This window comes from Acanthopagrus latus, chromosome 18, assembly GCF_904848185.1.
Source record: "Acanthopagrus latus isolate v.2019 chromosome 18, fAcaLat1.1, whole genome shotgun sequence".
Classification (NCBI taxonomy): domain Eukaryota; kingdom Metazoa; phylum Chordata; class Actinopteri; order Spariformes; family Sparidae; genus Acanthopagrus; species Acanthopagrus latus.
Genome location: NC_051056.1, coordinates 30,622,553 through 30,644,983, shown reverse-complemented (window position 1 = coordinate 30,644,983; position 22,431 = coordinate 30,622,553). Strand labels below are relative to the sequence as shown.

Sequence of the window (22,431 nt, the reverse complement as noted above, 5' to 3'; positions counted from 1 at the left end):
TCCTTCTGAATTCCCAGAGGAGATTCTGGTTCGCTTTACAGGCCACTTATGCTCCTTGACCCACTAAGCCATAAGAGGACAGTTGTGTCCGGCCTAAATACTGCACGCTACAACCCTGTCGCCTCCTCAGGGGAGGAAGCCGGCTGTACCTTTCACGGTCACGCTGCTCTTCAGAGAGCATTAGGCCGTGTTCGCACTGCAGGTCTGCATGCTCAGTTTGAAACTTTAGCTGTTGTTCACACTCAGTGTGTGAATGGATGTAGATAAGTTATCTGATAGCACTAGAACATGCCGGTGATGTCAGAAACACACACAATAAAAGACTAAAATGAAATTACATTTCTTCTTTTGGCTGACAAACTATCATCCTTCTTGAGATCGACCGTCCACTGAGCATGAGGAAGTTTCTAATTTGGGCTAATTGTGTTTGAATGAACCACAATTTCAGATTCAGCATACTTTATTAATCCCTGGGGGGAAATTGTTTTTGTTCCAGATGCTCCATTGCAAAGTAAAATAGAAATATAGCATGAATGAAAACAAGAGATAGAGATAAAGATGTAAATAAAAAATAAAGTAGACAATCTCAAGTGTCCCAAGTATCCAAGTAACTGTGTGTCAGCTGTTTCATAAAATAACTCACTCTAACATTTATATAAATGAACACTGCAATTATATGACTTTTACTACAGTACAGCAGTATTCAAGGAACATATAAAGACAAGATGACAGAGAACATGTTTTTTTAAACTAGAGCTTAAAACAGGCTGACCTCCATTGTAAAACATTCATTCTGTGTTTTCTGCTGTTCTGCTCTGATCCTGACAGTGTCTCTGATGTTTCTACGCTCCACCACACACGACTGGAATGAATGGGTCATTATCGTGCTTTAACTGAGCTTGATGACGAGCTTTTCATTTGAATCAGGTGTGTTGAAGCAGGGAATCTTCTAAAAAATGGAAGGCAGGGAGCTGCAAGAAACATGATTTAATCAAGAAATGAAAAAAACAAAAACGCCTCTGGTCGTTTGGATGAACCAACTAGAACCTGCTTGATTGATGCTGGATGTGTTGGGCCAATTCAGACAATGATAAGAGGAAGTTAACACTCTCATTTCGACATATTGGCCTTAAATATTGATCACAATATATCCGCCAATATTAATTTATCAGTGATAGGCCAGTATCTCAAGAACTGAAGCTCTACCGCAGCTGAAACACCTTTAAACCTTCCTCACGGTGGAGAATGGGACAAACACAGCTGCAGCTAATTAAATTAATTAGTCTCAATGCCGTTGTGAGTGCACGAACCCTGGCACTGGTTCAGCTTATTGGCATATCTGAGACAAAAACTTTGATAATGATGAGAAATGCACCTGTACGTTTTCTCCTCTGACAGGTCAAAAAGCACCAATTAGCTGTATTAGCTGTATTAGCTGTCCCACTTTCACGCTACGTAACGCTGTAACTGGGTGTTGTGTGTTCTCGTGGGATGCGTTGAAAAGTTTCCCAAGAGCCGTCAGTGTGTATCACAAATTAGCTCGATTTCTGAGTAGTGTGATGAAGCCCACAGTAGTTTTCCGTCGTGCCTGCTCGTTACCTGCTCTCACCTGGTGTCGCAGGTCTAGGCTGGTTCCTAATTAGATGGCTAGAAAGTACACCAGCAGGACTCTGCATCTTGTGAACCATAAGTTGAACTACTTAAGTGTTTCCTGCCTGAGCGCAGACTTCTAATGAGCCACTCTCTCTGAGAAATTATAGTTCAAATAGAGTTTCTTTAAATACCGATTTCAATTGGTTGTCTGCTGCTCTCAGTCCTGGATACACATTTTTAACAGCAAGTTAGCTTGTTTGTCTGCTTTGCTCTCTGGTTAAAGTAAAAACAATCCTTCGCTTCGAGGAAATGGTGCATCTGGTTGAGCAGTTTGGAGCAGCTCCACGGAAAATTAACGGAAGAGTGATTTTTTTGGACTGGAGTAACATTTTGATTTCTCTGAAAACCGAATGCCCTTCACACTGCAGTCCTGTTATCAGCTCTGGTGTAGGACATTCACCGTTATCAACAGAGAGAAGGCCTCTCTGGCTGCACGACAAGCTGCCATCATTTACTTTCACTCAACTGATTTTCACTGAAGACATTTCTAAATCCTGTTTATACAAAAAAGCTCAAATCAGAGGCCCCTGACTGCAGTGGAGAGTTACTGATGCTGGTAAACATCAGCTGATCGACAGTGTAAAACCATGAGAACAATGTTTATGAGCGATATCGTCATAAACCGTTATGTTTGCAATGTATTTCCAGGCCTTCATTTTGCTTAATGAACTCGCAAAGAACTTTAAACTGCTTATTTGAAAATAATAACACACGCGAGGGTAAAAGAGAGTGATAGGTGTCATGGCGATCATCAGCACTGCCAAAGGAAGCATAACGTGCTGCACACTTAGCAAGATCAACAATATTACCATCAACACTCATCTCCAGCATATAAATGACTCCCAGGATGTTGATACCCATAATTTTTGCCAAACCATATCGTGAATATGTAGAATTAAATGGAGTGAGACGGATCTAATTGAGATTCATCAATAATTCTAAGTGATCCGCGTGAACCCCTGGTACTTACAGGGGATAATGATGAAGGCTCGGCATTAGAGGTACTTTTCTTTCCATCTGAAGGTCAACACAGTGATCACAGGAGGGAACATTACCTTGAAGGACGGTTCCTGCGCTCAGCCAAGATTAACTTTAATGTGCCTTTTATTTGAATGGCAGGACTGCATCAGTGTCCAAACAGGAAACCAGTCCAACAGAGATCCACTCATCAAGTTAAAGACAGAAGTGTTTCGTCTGACTCGGCTTTGATTCCAAAATGAACATGACTTCTTAAATTCTCAGAAATCAGAAATTCCTTTTATTAGTTCCGCAAACGGGGAAATTTCTGCGGCTTACAATGAAAGAATAACAAGATTCTCTGAAGTCTTTATCCAGTTTCCTGCAGGAGTTTGACATTAATCGCCTCACAGCAGCGACAGCAGCCATGATATCTACGACAGCGTGTGGGGTGAGTTTAGGAACCATGAATCGACCATATGAGTGAAAACATTTAAGGTTTTAGCATCTCGATCACAGATTACAGATTATGTTTCAAAGCTGCTTATTGTTGCACTGTTCGTTTCGCTGTGTGCATGTGGAGAGATAGAAGACGTGGGTTTGACTGACAGGCGACTTGTTGTAGGGGCTCGTTCTCAGCGGGGGGTTCAGCTTATCGCTGCAGTTGGAGGAAAAAATACAACTGCAATTTTGTTTTTTCTTCTGTTCTTTTTTGAACTGAAATCTAAGAAGGTCTTTTATGTGTTTCATCATGGGGGAAAAAAATCCTATTTGCTGTTGTTTTTTTGTCTGACAGGAGGAGAACATGCTTTAATCTCTTCACTTTTCAGTTCATGTGCTATTTTTTTGGTGACACCAGATTTATTTTTATTTTTTTCCCTTTGAAAAAAGCCCCTATTGAGTTTAAAGGTATAACCCTTGAGAGGCTGTAGAAGAAAAGCCGCCTTGATCGTTCTCGAGCTTTTCAACTTGGGGCAAAGACAAAGCGCCATAAAAGATTCATTACAAAATGAAATATCCACACATCGACAGAAAGAATGAAAAAATGAACAAAAATGTTGCTGTTATGAATTAGCCTTGATCTTATTACATCATCAGTTCAGGGCACATTAAATCAAATGATTTTAAGAGTAAACAATATTAAACAATATTGCCAAAGCACAAACAATAAAAGTATAATTTGTCCAAATATTTGGACAGTTTACAAAAACAGCAATATGAAGACTGAAAAACAGAAATATTCATTATGAGCAAATATGATCATCATCATTAACGTTATCATTTCTGCTCACATCGGTTCTGTATGCAGCTTTTCCGAGTGCTGCTGTCATTCCCAGCTGCCCCAGACGGTGGAAGCTACATGGAGCAGATGATAGACACTCGCTTACTTTAGCAACAAAGCTGCTGGTATCGGTCCATCAGGACACTCAAAGAATCATCTCAGAGGATGACATGTGATAAAAACACTGGACTTTGAACTCTCATGAGCACTAACCCTTCTAATGCTTCAGGAGGACCCACCGGTCCATCTCAGCCAGAACCGAACCTTCAAACTAATTCATTGTGCAGGCAGAATGTATTTTTGCTTTGATTTCCTTTAACTGTATAGAACTGATACTCGGCCCCATGCAGCTGTTTGTTTCTTTCCCAAATAACTGTAATTCTGAAGCTAGTTTTAACCCCATCATTTCAGTAAAATAACCTAAACTGACTCTAATCCTTTCTTAATCTGTAAAACAGACAAAGCAATTCATATCCACTATCGTCTGTCTGCTGCTCTGACCTCAGTCTCATTTGTATTTCAACATGAATTAAAACATGAAGGTCCACTTGTTCTTAATCCTCTGAACAAACTGAAAGAAATACTTCATCTTAATTATTTTATGAAGCCTTGTTTCTTTGTGAGATTCCTCATCGTTGTGTCCTAATATTTAATCCTTAAAAATGAACATCCTTGTACACATCCACACAATCATCCAAAGACCACGACCACCAAACAGGAAGAACATCCTAAAACATTAGATGTATAATAAGTGAACTACTCGGCTCGCTGCTGTTTGCCTCCCGACAAGACAACTCACTGTAATGTGAAATAGTAATGAGAGTAGCGTGGGGTGCTTACAATTAGTCTGCAATCTCTGATAAATGGGGTTGTTGGTGGAAACGCTCTCAGTGCTGCATCCTGATGTGGACAGAATGAGCGAGGAGCCGGCCCACGTTCAGTCATTAGGCGAGGGAATGAAATGGGACGGAAAGTTGCCAAGTGGCTGCCAGGTGCTCTCATATTCACTCTGCAGCACACGCAGGCTGGGAGAGGGTGGAGGGAACACATTTCTTTTAGTCTCGTTACTGCAATTGAATTCATTTTTTTGTATTCGTTTCTTTTCTTTTTTTTTTTGATCATGACTCAAGTATCACACACGGCTGCATTTTACATCACATCCACTGCAGAGTAGGAAGTGTAACCCCCACGCAGGCATCATGAAAACTGAACACACGTAAATATTGTAGCACCTGCTGGGGCATATTCAGCTTTCAGATTACTGTCTTTATAAAAGCATATTGTAAAACCTGAACGAAGAAAGTACAAGTGTGTTAACTCAATAAAAAGCAGGTGCATTACAGTGATGGATACGCTGTGTAGATTTCATTCTGTTAGCTGAAGCAGCCACAAATTTGTCTTCTGCAGTTTAGAAGTAATAAAACGTATCATGTAGCTGAGAAGGCGGATAAACAGCATTATTGGATCATAAATGGAAACTGTTTGTTACTTGATAATATAGGAATATTTGGGAAATATTAGACATTATTGTCACATTTAGCTCCAAAAGTCCCCCACACCTTTATATAAAGGGAACACAACCAGTGCTAAGGTAAGGCTGACATTTCATTCAATCTAAATCCAGAACTGAAGCAGCTTATTGCATTTTATTCCTTTCATGCTCTTTCTGAATTTAATTAGGTTTAGCTTTTAACATTTGCGCCTAAATTTATAAATAACACTCAAATATTGAATTAGCATCTGTAATCACATTTTGTTGGCTGAGAAGGCAGAAACGCTGCAGCGATGACAGGCGGCCTAATAAATCCTGACAACCTGTAACTACACTGAGAAAGAAATGAGTGACACAAGATGAGAAACGGCGGAGAGCATAATGTTAAAAACTATTAATAACAAGCTAAACAAGAAAGTTTCAGCTCTTAAAACTACTAAGAAGACTAATCATGCTGTCTTTCTGAGTGTGGACACACACTTTCAGAGTTCACGTTAACTGTAAAGCAGCCAAAAGTTAATTTCTACCTTTGCCTGACATGTAAACATGCTGTTAATTAGCCAGAGGCAACACGGTCGACTCTCAGTGACTGTTTCAGTCAAACCCTGATGTTTTGCTAACCAAGTGGTTTTGTGGTTAAACCAAAGCCGACCATAAGCACAGTGCTGTCAAGCAAATGAGGTCGATAGCTTTCTAATTAACATCTATCTATTAATTAATAGTAGCATGTTACAACTTCATCTGCCACATAATGCAGCTGCATCCTGCATGAGACAACATGGTGATAAACACTCGACTAACACCAGATTAGTTAATAAGAGGAACCGTTCCTCTCAGTGGTACAACCGGACAACAGCTCCTGGATCAGCCTCCACTGAACTAAAGACACAGCTCACGTACAGCTGGTGCAACAGACTTCAGGCTCATTCAGATACTTTACTACCAAGGTGCCGAAAATATGTATTTACTGCATCTGACCTGTAGAGCCAGGAATTTAAATGTTAAATCAATGTACATTTAATCATTTAACACACAAGTGCCACTAACAGATAGAGTGCACCCATCACTTGGAGAAGAAGGCTGTCTGTTCAAACAGAATGAGTTAGAACTTTTTAAAGAAATAATAATATTTCTGTGCTCTGCATCAGACACAACTAATGAATGGAACAATTAGCCTGCTAATGAAATGATCACAAGGCCAGAGTGAGGTTGTTAAAGGGCGCCGAGTTGAATAGGACTATTATACTGTAATGAAAACATAATTGTGAATATTTTATTTCATCTCCGCCAGTAGACGAGTCCTGAATCCTCCTACTAGACTTTAACTTACAATAAGGACCACTTACTAGCTGTTTCCTGAGCTTTCAACTGTTTCTCCTGGTCTTTATCAGCAAATTAAAGCCAACATGTCTCTGTTGTTACGGAGTCATTGTACTCGTTACTCGCTGTGATTATCTTCTTCCTGTTGGAGGGGTGAAATACACACTTCACTCCATAATGACACACCTTGCTCAAGAGGATCATCTCCACAAAACAGCATTAGTAGCATATTTGAACCACACATGGAATTATTATGAACAGGAAACAACATTGTACTGCATCAGAAATCACAATTGAAAGTTTAATGAGTGTAATTTATGTCCAACAGCAAAGTGTATACATAAATAACAGATCTTATTCTGTGCATAAATCTGAAACCTTGTGGGAAAAACAAAGATTTGATGTTTTTATTTATTTTCCTTGTGGATCATTGTCAAAGGAGCCTAATTAATCCGCAGTGATTCAAAGTTGTAAAACAATAAAATGAAAATAAAGTAAGGAGGGGGTTCTTTAATAGGCTCTGCAGAGGACGCCGTGGTGTGGCTATTAATATCTCTGTGAACAATGACAAGCTGGAGAATATTCCACACGCAGTTTATTCATATAGTTTTAATTTGTATTTACACTACGTCCTTTTGTGCTCTGCAAAGTGGTCTGTGATGAATGTGTCAGACAGCAATCTATGAATAAATCGGACGTGACTTGATTCCGTCGTTCTGATTTCAGACACTCAGTGCCGTCTATTCATGTGCTGTCAGTTGTGTTTGTGGAGGACTACAAGATGGATGTTCAGTCGTAAACACCCCTCTGTCCCATATCTGCCTCCCATTGCACTGAAAACCTTCCTGTCTTGTTTAAATGTAATACATTTCCCACTGCAGTGTATTTCTTTATCTAATGCCTTTCTATCGGACGTGATAATTTGAGGCTCACAGGACTATTTTCTGCTGCTACTCCCATCGACATGTTCTGGCTTTGACCCCGGCACTTTTTTACAGTGACCGCTTTTATACTGTTAAAGAGGAAATTGCATTTCACCGTTCAGTCATCTTGTAAAAGACAGAAATGTCTAAACTGTGAATGCAAATGCTGTCTCTTCACCACGAGTGTTACATTTTTTATATCTGGAGAGCAGAATTGCAGAGTAAGGCTGGCAAGGTTTCAGCTCAGCAGGTTGCAGAGCTCAGCTTTCATTAAAAAGGAATAGATTCCCCCTGTTTTTTTGTGAGGATACCAAGGATTTGACCTCTGCACACATGCAGTTTGAATTCATAACATAACAACAATGGCGAAAGAAAAGACAGGGCCGCTCAAATTAGAGGCAAAAACGGTCGAACGCTGCTCGAAAATGATTTCACATGTTCACTGACAGTAACACGGTGAGTTGTTCCCGGCTGCAAAAGCATGAAGTTACCAGATATAAGACGCGGCATGACACATCTCTTTTGCAGAAGTGCTCTGCATTTCAGGGGACGGACTACGGAACAGACTCATTGAGGTGGAAGGAAAGTCATCAATGTTTTAAACATAGTGGGTTATTCTGCTCCACGGGGTTGAGAAAGCTCTTAGGCCTCAAATAGCTTCTCATAAAATGTTCACGAGTTGTTTATGCCACCAGGAGTAAAAGTGTTGTCACAGAGCTGCAATTAGCATACGGTGCAGGAGGAAGGTGCGTCTGAGCAGGTGATAACACAACACCTCCGTCACGTTGCTGATGGATACGCGCCTTTCAGCAGCTTGCCAGGAGTCAGCGTTTGACTCAGCGAGCATAAAGTTGAAGATTATTAAGTTGGCTGCTTTTCGACGTTCATTATCACCAGACAACAGTTTTAAACCAAATGATGATGTTTGCCCATAATACTGCACATATCTCCATATTTCTAAACCGAGGTTCTGTTGACAGCTGAGTGTGAAGAAGTGATAATTATGCACATTTTCACTTGTATGCAATGAATAAACTTAAGCTGTGCAAACGTTCCTTTAGATACAGTCGCCGTGTCATTTTAAACACGTGATAGATTCTGAGTAAACCTCCGAGTCGTCTCTCAAACTAAAACCTAGATGTCAGATGAAATTTAGCTTTGAGCTTAGTTTAACTTACAGAAACAACAGCTCAGAGTATTTGTTTAGTGATGCTCGTTGAATTGATAGCCAAAGGATAACTGCATAGAGCCAAACAAAACACAATGAATTATTTTCATATGTTGAAATAATTTAAAGGGACACATTTTCACTAATTCAACAGTATGCAGTGCTCTAGGTTTGTGGCAGCCCTACGTACATGTGGTTGGTGGTGGCGGCAACGGAATGAGAAAACAAAATTGTGTTTAGTCCCTTTACGCTACACAACAGAGTGGATGGAGGAGTCACAGCCTGGGGACTGAAGCTGATAGTGTGGCAGCAGATACAGACTCTTTGTTGGGCTCTGAGCAGACGATCACTTCACCGATGGCACTGATGCTCAGGGTTCTAATCCCCTAACATATTATTATTACCATATCTGTATACAGAAAGTTAGAAAAGCAGATAATAAATAAATAACACCCACTGCAGACTGACTACAGTTAGTTCTGATGCTCAGGTGCTGCACCTCAGCCTGATAACGGTGGGGGAACCCTGAAGTATCGGCACTAAAACCAAATGCAGCGACCTCAAAAAACAAAATTTGCTGTGTTTTTATCTGCCAGATCTGTTGTAGCCAGGTCGTCTGCTTATTCAGACTGCTGTGGGATGGTTACAGGTTTCTCTAGCCAAAAACTAACCACTGCTTGTCGCCCTTTTTGCAAGTGTAACATGAAATCTAAATGGATGTGCATACCTACAACTCAAGCTGGCTGAAAAACGAACAACGCTACGGGCCATTAAATTGCCTTCTCCATAAATATGTCACAAATAATTTATTGTCAACAAATTGGTGACATTCAGGAGCTTGCTGTTCCTGAGACATCGCTAATGGTGACAGTTTAATTCATTCATTGTGCGCGAAAACCCTACACGGTGGCAGATTGAGTGACGTCAAATCTTTAGCCATGAATACATTAATTTTTGTTTGCATGACAACAGGTTAGCTAAAAATACACCGAACTGCTGCTGCCTCTGTCGATACTCCTGTGTTCCAGTATCAGCAGCCCTCCATGCAGCCTTGTGCTCCAGCTCGTAGGTCTGCTGGGACTTTCAAAGAACTTAATCAAGGCAAGTGTCAGCTGGTGTGAGGGAATGTGACAATGTTTATGTGCCACCTAAAGTTTTAGCATTGTTTTAGTAGTAGTTTATTCTAATTTGAGTCTCCCTGCACTCGTTCATGGGCCTTGTGGGCCAGCTTAACTCGGAGCACTGAGAGAGCTTTGAGCCTCTGACTGTTGTTTACTGCTCTCTGCTCTCTCCCTCCGGACTCGGAGCCGCTGTAATGGAAAACATCAGATGGGCACCAGACAAACATTCTTAGTTTAGGAAGAGGAGAAAACGCCAGGGCAGAAATGGGATGTGCAGTATAGCTTGTTGAAAGACGGGGGCATGTCCAAGAGTGAATGTGCTACCAAACGTATTCCTAAAGTGGTTGTGAGTATTCAGATTGAGCCTGAGCAGCGAAGATGTCAGAATTCAGCTTGAACGGCTTCACACAGAGAGAAGGTTGCTCCAAATGTGTGCAGCAGCTTCCATTAAATCGCTTTGTATTTCCTTTTTCTGTGACAGCGAGGCTTTGATCCATCTGATCATGTCAGCCATGTCCAAGCACGTCTGTTATCCTTCTACATGGCGCTCACCTCATTATACATGCTCGGAGGGATGATGCCCTTCACACGGTGCACACTGGAGTCACATACGTCAGGACCTTGGTGTTGCCTACACGCTCTGACTGAAGTTAATATTTTCAGCCTGTTTTGGTTTTAATGAGACAACTGGACCAATCTGAACCTGTTCTACACACTGAAAACTTCCTCTGATCTCTTACTGTTATAGAAATTGATCTAACAAGCGTGGGTTTGCAGATTGCCATTTACAATAGTAATGTTAATGTTGACTTGCAGTAATGCCTGTATTTCTATCTACCTGTGTTTATTATGTCTTCAATCATGAAGTCAGCAGCTCTTCTTTGACCTCATCTTGGTGATCGTCTGCCGTCAGTGTCACAGTTGTCAAGTATCAAGTGGATGACAGGCAGCTGGTGAACAGAGCTGTGTCCCATGGAAGTTTCTTTTAAATATCAAAAGTAACTTTTCACCGCCCGCCTTCAGTTGCTCAGGCAGCTGTCAACACTAGAGTTAAGCTCATGCTAAGCTAACGTAATTGGGTGTTGTCAGTCATCTCAAAACATTGTTAGGCACTGACTGCACTTATGTGCAGTTTGTCATTATTTTGCTAACTGGCTAATTATGCAGCTGTTGTCAGTAAATATGAGGTTTTGTTTCAGTGCGATGAGTACACTCGCACAAATATTGTGATGTGAAATCTGTTCGATTTCTAAATCGGCAAATAAGAAAGAACTGATACTGATATGCTCCTAGTATGTGTTTACTAGTGTAGAGCTGCAGTTCAAAACTAACACTGACCCTGAGGTTCACACTGAACACCGAGCATCATGAATTTCTGTCCATGCTCTGAAAAAGTACGAGGTCGTCAATAAATGAATGGCTGTGCACAATCCCTCATTTGTCTCTGGTGTCAGCTGATGACCAGGCTGTTGGATGTGCATACTGATAACGAATGACTGCGCCCTTCGATGACCCTGCTGGTGGCAGAGGAAGCCTGGCTGTGCGACACAAATTCACTAAATAATCATTATGCCAGGGCACCGCGGGGATTTAATAAACTAGCAAATTGACTGGCTCCAATCAGGTCACAGTGTACACACTTGTATCTCGTCTAAATCCTCTGTGACGGCTGGAGGATAATGCAGGACTGTGTGCGGGGAGATGTTAGGGATGTGAACGAGGCTTAACACTTTAAGTCAGCTTGTTTAGCCGATCGTCCAGCACTTGGCTCAGACGCTCATGAGCACATTTTAATTAAAAGCCATTTATCTCTCAAAAGCAACATTTCAGGATTTAGCATTGGGATTTCAAGTGGTTATGAAAGTTATGAAATGATACAATACAGTCTCCACTCCTGTGGTCTTTAAACATGTTATTATATCATCTTCCACTTGATAAACAAAAGTCTTCACTAGGGCCTTTAGCCGGTTACAGTTAAACTGACACGAGAAAAAGTTTTTGCTGTTTTGAATTTGGCTTTTGTTTTTAAATGCAGACAGAGATGCAAACTTCACAATGTTTAATGCATCTGACCTCAGCAGCAGAGCCGCCTCTCTGGTGCATTGCTGTGATGTTTGCTGAGGCGTATGTGTGAACACGGCAGGTTTGCTTTTCGTGCAAGTGTATATAACAGGAGACCATTCTGCTCAAAGTCAAATGCATCATAGATTGTAATAAATGCAGTGAAGCACCACTAAGCCAATATTTATCGGTCAGTAGTGAAGAACAAAATGTGTTCAACATGACAGTAAAGTTAGCGTTTGCCAGTCTGTATGCTGTTTTATTTCCATGACAGTTTTCTCGTTGAGTTGGAAACTCCAGCCACACCGGCTGCATGTGTGGCGTAACGTCTCGCTTTTCATTTCAGTGTCCACGTTAACAGGTGAGAGCAGCCACACAGCGCTTCATACAGAGACTCAGAGACTTGCCTGTTTCTGACACATGTGGCTCTCTATGCAGAAAGAGAACAGAAAATGATCCATAAATGGTGATATTGACATCGTACAAGCATTTCACTGCAGTTTTAATGTCTGCATGTGTAGAATATATAACAGACATGAAGAGAATTTATACAACAGGCTCTTTTCTTTCTCGCTCTTTCAACAGGGCTAAAGAAAAGTCACGTCATCATGTGTATTGATAATAGGGCAGACAGCTCAGCTGCAGCTCAGCAACACATCCGCCAGCTACTAAAGCAGCCGATGTGGCCAAGTGCGTTATCTGGGATTGATGCAGTGCAACCCTGTGTGCCTCTGATTACAACTCTGTGCAACTAATCTGCATTGTCTCTGTATTTTATTTGGGGCATTCTGCGTCCATGCATGTATTGTGAGACTGTTTGACAGCAGAGATTACCAGGTGTAGAATGAACTTGAAAACCACAGACCTGGGTTCCTGTCCAGTCCCATGATTCATGTTTGGATTGACTTGATCAATATTTAACATCAACTACAATCATCCCTGACTGCAGATGCATTAATTATGGTCCAAAGTGTACAGAAGCACAGGGCCGCACGTGGCATCAAACGTTAGCCCATAAATGAGGTTTGCTGTGTATATCCATGTGCTGCAGTAGACTTGAGTTGTATTTATTAAATCTCTCCTGATGTGAAAATGAGTCTGAGAGCACCGGGCAGGTTGTCCTCGCCATGTGAAGCGGTTGAAGGAAGTTAAACTTCTTTCTGCAAACATTAATTATGAATTTTCCTTCTTCACATCTATGTCTGGACGGCTTTATGTTCCCTACATAATGTATTAGTCAAAGGAATTACATTTACATGAACGTAACTGCTAGAAGCCCAGGACTGTCCCAGGAACTCACTGAAGCTCTCAGCAGCTTCACCAGTGACATAAAAAGAAACTATTACTGGAACATACCACCTTTTAAAAATGGAGCCAATGTTTTGTAGATGTTGTTTCGCAGTATGTTTTAAAGATTAAAGATGCTGACAAAATGTAGACGTCCCACCAGGAATCATTTGGATATTATGACCATCGGACTCAATGATAGCGATGTGTTGACGAGCATCACGGCCTCACGGATCGCTGCTGATGAGAGACTAATGAGAGAAGCTAAGAGTACCTTCTGATACTGATATCAGTCTGAACTGCCTTTCCCCTCTCTTAAACAACACAGCTGTGGACATTACATCTGTACTGTAGCCTTTTAAGAACACGCTTATACTGTAGAACAAGCAGTCTACTTCTGCAAATGCAAATTCTGCAGAGACAACATCATGATTTATTTTTATAATAGTGTTGCTTCTTCTTGCGTTTTTCCCTGCAGTACTACTGAAGAATGACGGCTGACAAAGTGGCTCTGCTAATTTAGTTACAAACACGTTTGATTTGTGGAGAAGCAAATCAGCACTGCTTGGTTTGACACGCCGCAGCCGTGAGTTTCTGCAGGTGTTGTATGAAGTTTGTGGTGCTGAAGGTTCTAACGGTTCTGCTACCTGTCCAAACACTTGCTTTGCAAAGATCCGATCAGCTGTTGTGCTTTTTTCTTCTGGTAGTTTCAGTAATTCCACACTGACGTGATGAGTTTCACTCAAGCTCGCGGCAGCTGGTCACCTGACACATGCTGTGCATCACCTATTCATTCCTATTAATCTCAAAATTATCTCAAAATAAACTATTTGCTTTAGTTGCACTCTATTGGTTCATCCGTGTAGTGCAGATCTGCTGATCACTGAGGTTATGTGACTTTTAGAAGCAGAAGTAAGAAAGTAACAGATTTCTATGATTTACCTGAAAATAAATAGTCGATTCTTTCAAAATCAATCAGTCTAAAAAGGCGTCAGCCTGAGTGAGTAGACATTTCATCTTGTTATGAGATTAAAACTTAAATATGTAGGATATATTTTAAATTGTAATCATAGTGTATTGGCAGTTTTCTGAAGGACAGTAACACTTTTGAATACAGTGACCTTTTCACAGATAGAATAAGCGGTAGTAATAATTTCCTCTGTAGTCCTTGCAGGTTGTCCCTTATGTAACGTTGCAGCCTTGAGAAATATTCGCTCTGATGGTTATGAAGGTTTTTATTTTTATTTTTTCTCTGCTCATCATACCTCTCTACCCCTTGAGGACTATTCCAAAGGGCAATCTAAGAGTGAGCAAGCTGCTGTTGGAAAGCCGATATATTTGATATGGTTCACTGGTTACTGTACAGACTGATCTGTGGCCTGTCAAGACTTATTAATGTTGCAGGTTGAAACAGCCGACCACAACAGGATCCAGCCTTCTTTTAGAGGAGAATCTTGTTCTTAAAACCTTTTGTAAATGAAGTTTACAAGGCTGCTGATCACCGCTCTGATGAGTCTTTATAGAGTTTCTCCTCCAAACTGCTGCTGGAGCATCGTACAGGCTGCAGTGTTTACCTGTGTTTCTCCAGCTCCTCCGATATCCCCAGAACACAACTTCTCTTTTTATGCCTCGTGCACACAGTGGTCAGAAGTCAGGGGCTGATGAAGATGTGCACACCTGAAGTAGGAGGAAGAAGTTCCTTTCTCAAGGACGCTCTTCCCACATTTCATTCAACTTTATATTTTCAATTCAAACCCTCAACTCCTCAGCTCTTGATCAAATGAATACTCAATGATGTTTTAGCCCGTATCATTGTAAAGGTCACTTTGTGGGAGAAAGTATTGGCTACTTCAGAAGCCAGACTGCTCCTCCCCTTCTAGTCATTCACTGCAGGGGGTTAATTCTCATGAAGTCACGTTCACAGCAAGCTGCAGAGTATAAATGAACTGTGGGACACACTGCACACTGTAAACACATGCTGTTCACCATCGTACCACCTCTGAGATCTTTACTCGTGCCTCCTCAGGGGACCCCGACCCAAAGGTGAACCACTCCTGGCTATAGCTCAGTGAAGACCCGTTCACACAAACACCAACAGAAAATGTCCAACAGGGCTGAAGCACCAGCAGTGTCTACTCATTCTATACATGCTATACATGTGGCACCATGTCTGTGTTCTCTTTCCTCGAAGATTCGCCAACATAATATTGACATTTCAGTCATTCAGTACTGACATTAATCTAACAGTACATGTGCACTCAGTGGACTGTCTGCATTCATAACAAGAGGAAAATCAGAATCAGAATCAGAATATTGATCCCCGGAGGGGAAATAGTTTTTGTTACAGATGCTCCGTGCTAAGTAGAAACAGAAGTACAGCATGAATGGAAACAAGAGATAAAGAATTAATGTACAGAAGTCTCTCAGTTAAATCCAGCTGGCAGTTAATTATAACTAACAACTAATTAACCACAATCACATGGTTGAAATTGTAACTCAGGATGGTTTCAGTGTGGTGGTGACAAAGGTTCTGCTGCAAATATTAGCTGACTGATTATTCAGTCAAACAAACAAAAGTCAATAATAAGACATTCAATGATGTCACCAAAATGCTATTTACTGCATTTTTCTGTTTTCTGGACCAAAGTACGTATTGATGAATAATAAAATAATATGTCGATTTATTGCAGTATAAATAGAAGTTAGTTTCAGCCCTGAGATAACCTTCCTTTTTTAACTTCACATTCTTTGAATCCTAAAGTGCCATAAAAGGTTGAAATCTAGAGGTTACACGAAATTTATAAACACAGAATTTTAAAATGTGAGTTCTTCTTCCATGAAGCCGCGCTGCATACTTGTTGTAATGAATCTAAAAAGTCTCTTCACCACTAACTGTTTTGGAATTGCCCTTAAAATGCCGAAGCCTCCATGTGCGGTGGAGCAGATATGACAAGTGTTTACGGCTCGGAATGAGATTTAACCAGATCTGAGACGGCCTTCGATCTTCCCGTGAGACTAGTTACACATGCTCACTTAGACAGAACGCATTTCTTTCTGCTTGTTAATTTGAAATGATTAGTTTAAGATGTACTTACATTTATATGTCATCTCTGCAGTCCTGCTGCCGCGCATGCAAATATCAAATGACAAAACTGGATGTTTTTCTTTGCGTCACATTTTTGAAGACATCTGGGTCGAAGTGAACAGACTTTATTAAATCATTCCCTCTGCGGGTGCTTTGTAATTAACTCGGCTTGCATAATTTATAGGTTTGACTTTCACTTTGAGAAAAACACCATCCAGTATCGATGGGGATTCCCTAAAGGGGGTGAGGGGACTGAAACAGCCTGAGATCCAACCTGTAGAGAGAGATGTCCATTTGTTCAGGCGGATGTATGTTAGCTGAGTGAAACCTGAGACGATTTTCAACTCGACTGCCTTCAATTGGCAACGTTTTGTTTTTAAAGGTTGGAAAAAAAGGTTGGGATGATTTATTTGTTCAGTATATTTGTAATTTATGTTGCTATTCTGGTTCCTGGTCACTTTTTTTAAATAACTGTGACTTGTAAACTGTTTATGTTGGACATATTGGTGCATGACACAATTATAAAGTAAATCCATCAAATAAAATAAAAAATCAGTCGTATAATAATTATTTTTCTGTGTGTTTTCTGCAGGTTTTATGGGACACAATGTCTCTCCAGGTCCATGTGAACACAAGTATTGTGGTTTGGGGCGTCACTGTGTGGTCAACCATGAGACTGGACAAGGAGAGTGCAAGTGCTTGGATCACTGTAAACCACATTATAAACCCGTGTGTGGTTCAGATGGGAAGCTGTACCAGAACCATTGTGAGCTCCACCGGGCCTCCTGCCTCAGAGGACACAAGATTACCATCATGCACAGTGAGGAGTGTTTCTACAAAGGTAAGAGCTCCTGTGATCTTTCCATCATGAACATATGTATGTCCTGCACTGGACCCTTTGTGTATCACGTGAGGTCCCGTCGGTCCCGTCGGTACCGGACCCTTCGTTAACCTCGAGCTCTGACAGGTACTTGAAATGTGTAGATACAAGAATCATTGAATACACTCTTAGTTTGTGTCTTTGATGCAGGTTATTGAAAGGTTATTGAGCATTAAGTGTGTTTAGTTTAGGCAACTTATAAGAAACACTATTTGCGAGGACTTCATTTTAACTGTGATGAAGAAAAATGACCTACAAATGGAAACTGTATCAAATTATGCTTTAATTCAAGAAAATCCAGTTTTCTATAAGTACCTCCGGTTGAATACAACAGATCCCTGTGCTGTGTTACTGCATGTCTGACCCTGTGAGCCACACAGGACTAGATCTAGGTTACTTATGACCAAAAGGAATATGGAAATGAAAGGGAATTATTTTTAGGACTCTTTAACATAGATGAAGCAGAATAAATGAAATATCCATGAGCAGGAGATGTAAGCAGGGTTAGTATCTATTAGCCAGATGTTAGCGGCTGAGCTTGTGAAATAGTGAAAGCCTCAATAAATCCTTCACCTTACTGGGCAGAGTTTAAAAAGACACACCTACACAGACAAAAGTCACCAACAAACGGTGAAGAAATCAATCACAATAGTGTATTTTAAAGAATATGTCCATTTTGCCAAACCAACACCCTGATTATAGGACTGGTGCTGACACTGAGCAACTTTTGTTGAATTTCCATCAGGGGACTTAAAGTTACAGTTTGTCATTTAGGGAACTGACACCCACTACAGCAAGTAGCCGGCTAGCTTAGCTTAACAACGTTGGAAAGAGGGGGTGAAGCTAGCCTGGCTAAGGCTGACGACAACAAAATACACCAACTGGCACCTTTAAAGCACACTAATGAGACAGTTGCCAGGCAACCAGCACAGATTCCAGGTAGTTACCATTAAGCCAAGAAACAGTGTGGCACATAGCCCATTGTTACCGGCAAACTGTTATTTTTACGCTCTCAGAGTGAACAGACTTGTCAGATGTAAATTGGTGAGATTTTAGAGGTGTTGGAAGGTGGATTTTTTTCTCCTCCAACTTGAAGAGTTGATTTATCCTTCTTACCGACTCCTCACCAGAGAGCAAATGAGTTTGTTCTCCAAAATGTGCAAATACTCCTTTAATATGATGCCAGATGTGAAACAAATCAAATAACCTTCACCTGACATGAGATTCTTTTTAAAAACAATTGCGTCTCGTTGGTACGAGTGTCGACAGTAAAAGAGGATTCACTCTGACATCTACATGTTCATGTTGTCATAGGGAAGATAATGATGCTGCTGAATCCACGTGGCCGTATTACACCAAAAAAACATGAAAAGCAGCATTGTAATCTGAAGTAGATCCATGTTCCAGTGTAAATCTAGATACTTGTCATCATACAAGAACATACAGAGCATCAAATACATGGAAAGACAGCTAACACTGAAGACCTTACAGAATGTGCAAAGTGTTTGTGATGAACATAAAGAACAAAGGTCACAATCTGAGAAACATTATATAGCTGTCTGTGAAATGCACATCTTAGTTTAGAGGCAGAAGCAGGTGGTTGTGCTGTGCTGTTCATATTTCCCGAGAGGAGGCTGACTGCACTCTACCATTGATTGTATAAACACACCAATTAGTCTTATTCCCTGCAAACAAGGCTGCTCTCCCTTTGTGAAGCCAGACATCAGTGAGGTAAGAGCTCCTGACACTCTGGACCTCTGTTCCCCTCAGGGCAGAGGGGGATAGCTGCATACTGCTCACCGACAGCATATTCATAATATTCATGAGAGATTGACTGAGTCTGCATTGATTCAACAGGGTTTCTTTGCTGACTTGTTTACTGTGTAAAGTAACTTCACAGTACACTGGGAATGGCTTTGGATCTATATGCGGCTGCTGATGGAACTCTCTGTGGTCCTCACAGAGCAGTTTGGAAGTAAAAAACAAAAACAAACCACATATCTGTCTCACGATGTACGCACGCTTTCACTGCTGTTATGTTCAATTTGGAGATGAACAAAGCCTCGCTGTTGGGAAGAAAAAACATGAGCAAGCTTTTACAACAATTCCCCAAACCCTGGGAAAGCCAACATACAAACCATCTTGAAACAGCAGCCTCACACCTTGAACAGGTTTAGAGCAGCCTGTGCAGAGAGGTGAGGTTTCGTCACAATCACAGAACAAGGCAGTCGTCCCCGCTGGGTGACAATCCTCATCAACCTCTCTCATGTGCCCGTCTGTCAGACCCGACACCCCCACACAGCCGAGCGGCCTCTCCGCAATGCAGAGTGGGATATTTGACCAATGTCAGGCAATCAATATCAGATCAACAGGAGCCAAAAGAAGGAATAAGAAAAACACGAGCTCTCTTTCTTTGCTTCATCTTATCCTTGCTCAGTGCAGACCTCTTCTCTTTTCACTGTGACTGATGTGTAATCAATTTCTCATTGGATGAGAGCTCCAGGGAGAGGCCCCGGCAACCTGTTGGAGCGATTAGTGATCTCTGCTCGGGGCATTGTTTTCTCCTCAGCACTTTGAAATATTTAAGAATAAAACCACAAATTATATATTTAAAAAAATATCTTGTTTTAAGAGTTTTACATCTTTATGTGGGAAAACAGCAGGACTGCTTAAATGTTACTGAGCTGCCGAGGATTTGTTCTTTGTTGAACTACAAAAGGCACCGTGGCAATCAGAGGAAATGGATAATTGAGCAAATGTAATAGAGCTTACAACCAAATCTAGATGTAATTATGATTCAGGGGTTATTAGTGGGTAAAATGGGATTTGCCCTCAATGGCACATTAAATGTGTCACTTGATTATTTCTCCTCCAGGTAATGGGTTCAATTTACCTGGCAATATGGAGATATATACTCATTATCACAGCATAATAATGGATTTCCCTCAGTTCAATATTAGTTACCTCTCTGCAAAGGAGGTTATATTTTGGGTCCCAGTTGTGTCTCTGTCCACTATTTACGAGGATATCTATTTAACAGATTTCAATTAAATATGTTAAAGTCAGGCCGTGGGCCAAGAAGCAAGTGATTACCTCGCAGCCCCGCGAGCAGCTGGCTCATGGGATGTAAGTCAGGAAGCCTTTTGTTCATTACGGCCAAATACCTCAACTATTGAAAGGATTTGGGAAACTCAAGTTCATGGTCCCTAAATGATGAAGTTTACTGAGCTTGTTCATCTCTTGATCGTTATACAGGTGCGACTGTGTGGTTAACATTTGTCATTTTTTAAGATGTATTGACAATGTCAAGAAATTTAGTACAGACATTCATGTTCTCCTCATTATGAAATGTACATTTCGTGAGCTTCCAATTTTCAGCCAACAGTTCCTGTTCTTTCAATCCTTTCTAAGTCTCACCTGAACTGTGTTATTGCTTTTTAATGCCTTCATCCCAATGTCGCAGATAGCATGACCTCAATACATTCAGCAGAATATAAAATAACCATCATCTGCTCGATCCTCCTTTAAATGTTGAGAGAGGAAAACTCTCACAACTCGTACAACTGGCATGCACACTGCGACTCACGGCTGGTGCACCTGTTTGAGGGCAAAACGTGTTACATCGGGCCCGGACAACAGGCCCAGAAACTTTGATAAATCGGGCCCTGAGTTGCAGCTACAAGTGCTGCTTGGGAAGTTTGTCATTAGAGTAGTATAAGGTTTTTCTTCTGTCCAACATAATAAACTTGTTTGTATCTATGAGCAAAGGCTGTTAAATCAAAACACAACGCCATAAACGAACTGTCAGCGGCGGATGGATGACATGCTGATGCTCGGCTGACTGCCACAAATTGGCTCATACTTTACTTTTTGTTGGGTATACAGAAGCTAATGAAACAGTGATCAGACGCTCACTGATGGTCTCTGTATATCATTTATCAGCCAGTTAGTTTCGATCATCTTAATTTAAAAGCATATAGTGACAGCACGACCCTCCAGTCCTCCACCACACCAGAGATGAACTAAACCTCCTCCAGTGTAAATAATGACAAAAACTAAGTGTTAGTGATATTCAAAAACACATCTCGATTCTATTATATTCTTATGCTTAAATAGTGGTTTTGCATATTCAGATTTCTTTTGGGCACCGTGTGATGTTCCAGCACTTTAGAACTCAGAATTAGCATTTAACATCCAATTTTGAAAGTGGGATAAATGTGCGACAGTAGAATATGATGCGGCAGTGACACTCGATTCATTCTTTAGCAGAAGCTGTGAAACTGTACCATTATCTTCTGTATTCAAATGTCCAAATGATGTCTTAATGAGGCGACGTCTCATCCGCAGACGAGTCCAGGGCATCTGATGAGCACTAAAAATATTCTGCTTCACATTAATTTGATAGACAGACAATTAGTCCCTGGGGCAAGCTCAACTCAGAGCCGCTGGAAATGAAATGATTGCTTTTGAACTGACACCCATATGCAAAGAAGTTGAGCCATTATTGGTTCTGGTCCCAGCTGAATGGGTCTATGTTGGAAATGGACAGGCCTTGTCAGCCGTACCTTCTCTGTGACTCTCATCTGCAGTGGAAGACGGGATAAAAAATGACAGCCATGTGTTGACTGAAGCTTCTCATTAGCACTGGGGAGAGCATATGACCCACCATTTACCCCCTCGCACCGCATGGCAACTTAGCCTGGATCGGATCTGATTGAAAATTAAGTGGTGCACAAAAGCCTGTCCAATCTGCGGAGGGAAATGTGTGCATGAAGGCGAGCAATCACTGCAGCCGGCAATTGCCATGAGCGGAGACAATCAGGGCTAAGGTTGCGGCACATCAAGCAGGTGGTTTCAGTGCATTCTGCACATCCAGTTATCTGGGAGATCATACATTTAGAGAACCTGCAGACATTTGGCTCCCAATAAAACCTCCTGCACCAGAGCTTCACAGTTTTTTATTTACAACTCACCGTACGATTGCACTGCATCATTTACTTTGCTGTTGCATCATGATGTTGCTGAACGTGGATCAAAGTTTTATAAAGGCTTTGTTTCAACGTGAGATGAGCCGGTGTTGCTAGATTACATCATACCTGTGTCGAGTAAAACGGCCTGCTGATGATTCATGTACTCACAAGAAACAATGTTTGGACACTTTAGGAGGGCAAACCCATTTCACACACACACACACACACACAC

At 41.1% G+C, this 22,431-nt stretch overlaps 1 protein-coding gene across 5 annotated transcripts in view; it reads left to right on the top strand.

The window, feature by feature from the left end:
• fstl5 (follistatin-like 5) overlaps nucleotides 1–22,431 on the top strand; it is a 169,415-nt gene that overhangs the window by 43,334 nt on the left and 103,650 nt on the right. For all 5 annotated transcript variants that reach the window (XM_037077779.1, XM_037077778.1, XM_037077780.1 and 2 more), the window contains one exon: nucleotides 16,942–17,190. In XM_037077779.1, coding sequence (XP_036933674.1) covers nucleotides 16,942–17,190 — 249 coding nt within the window. The remainder of the gene's footprint in view (nucleotides 1–16,941; nucleotides 17,191–22,431) is intronic.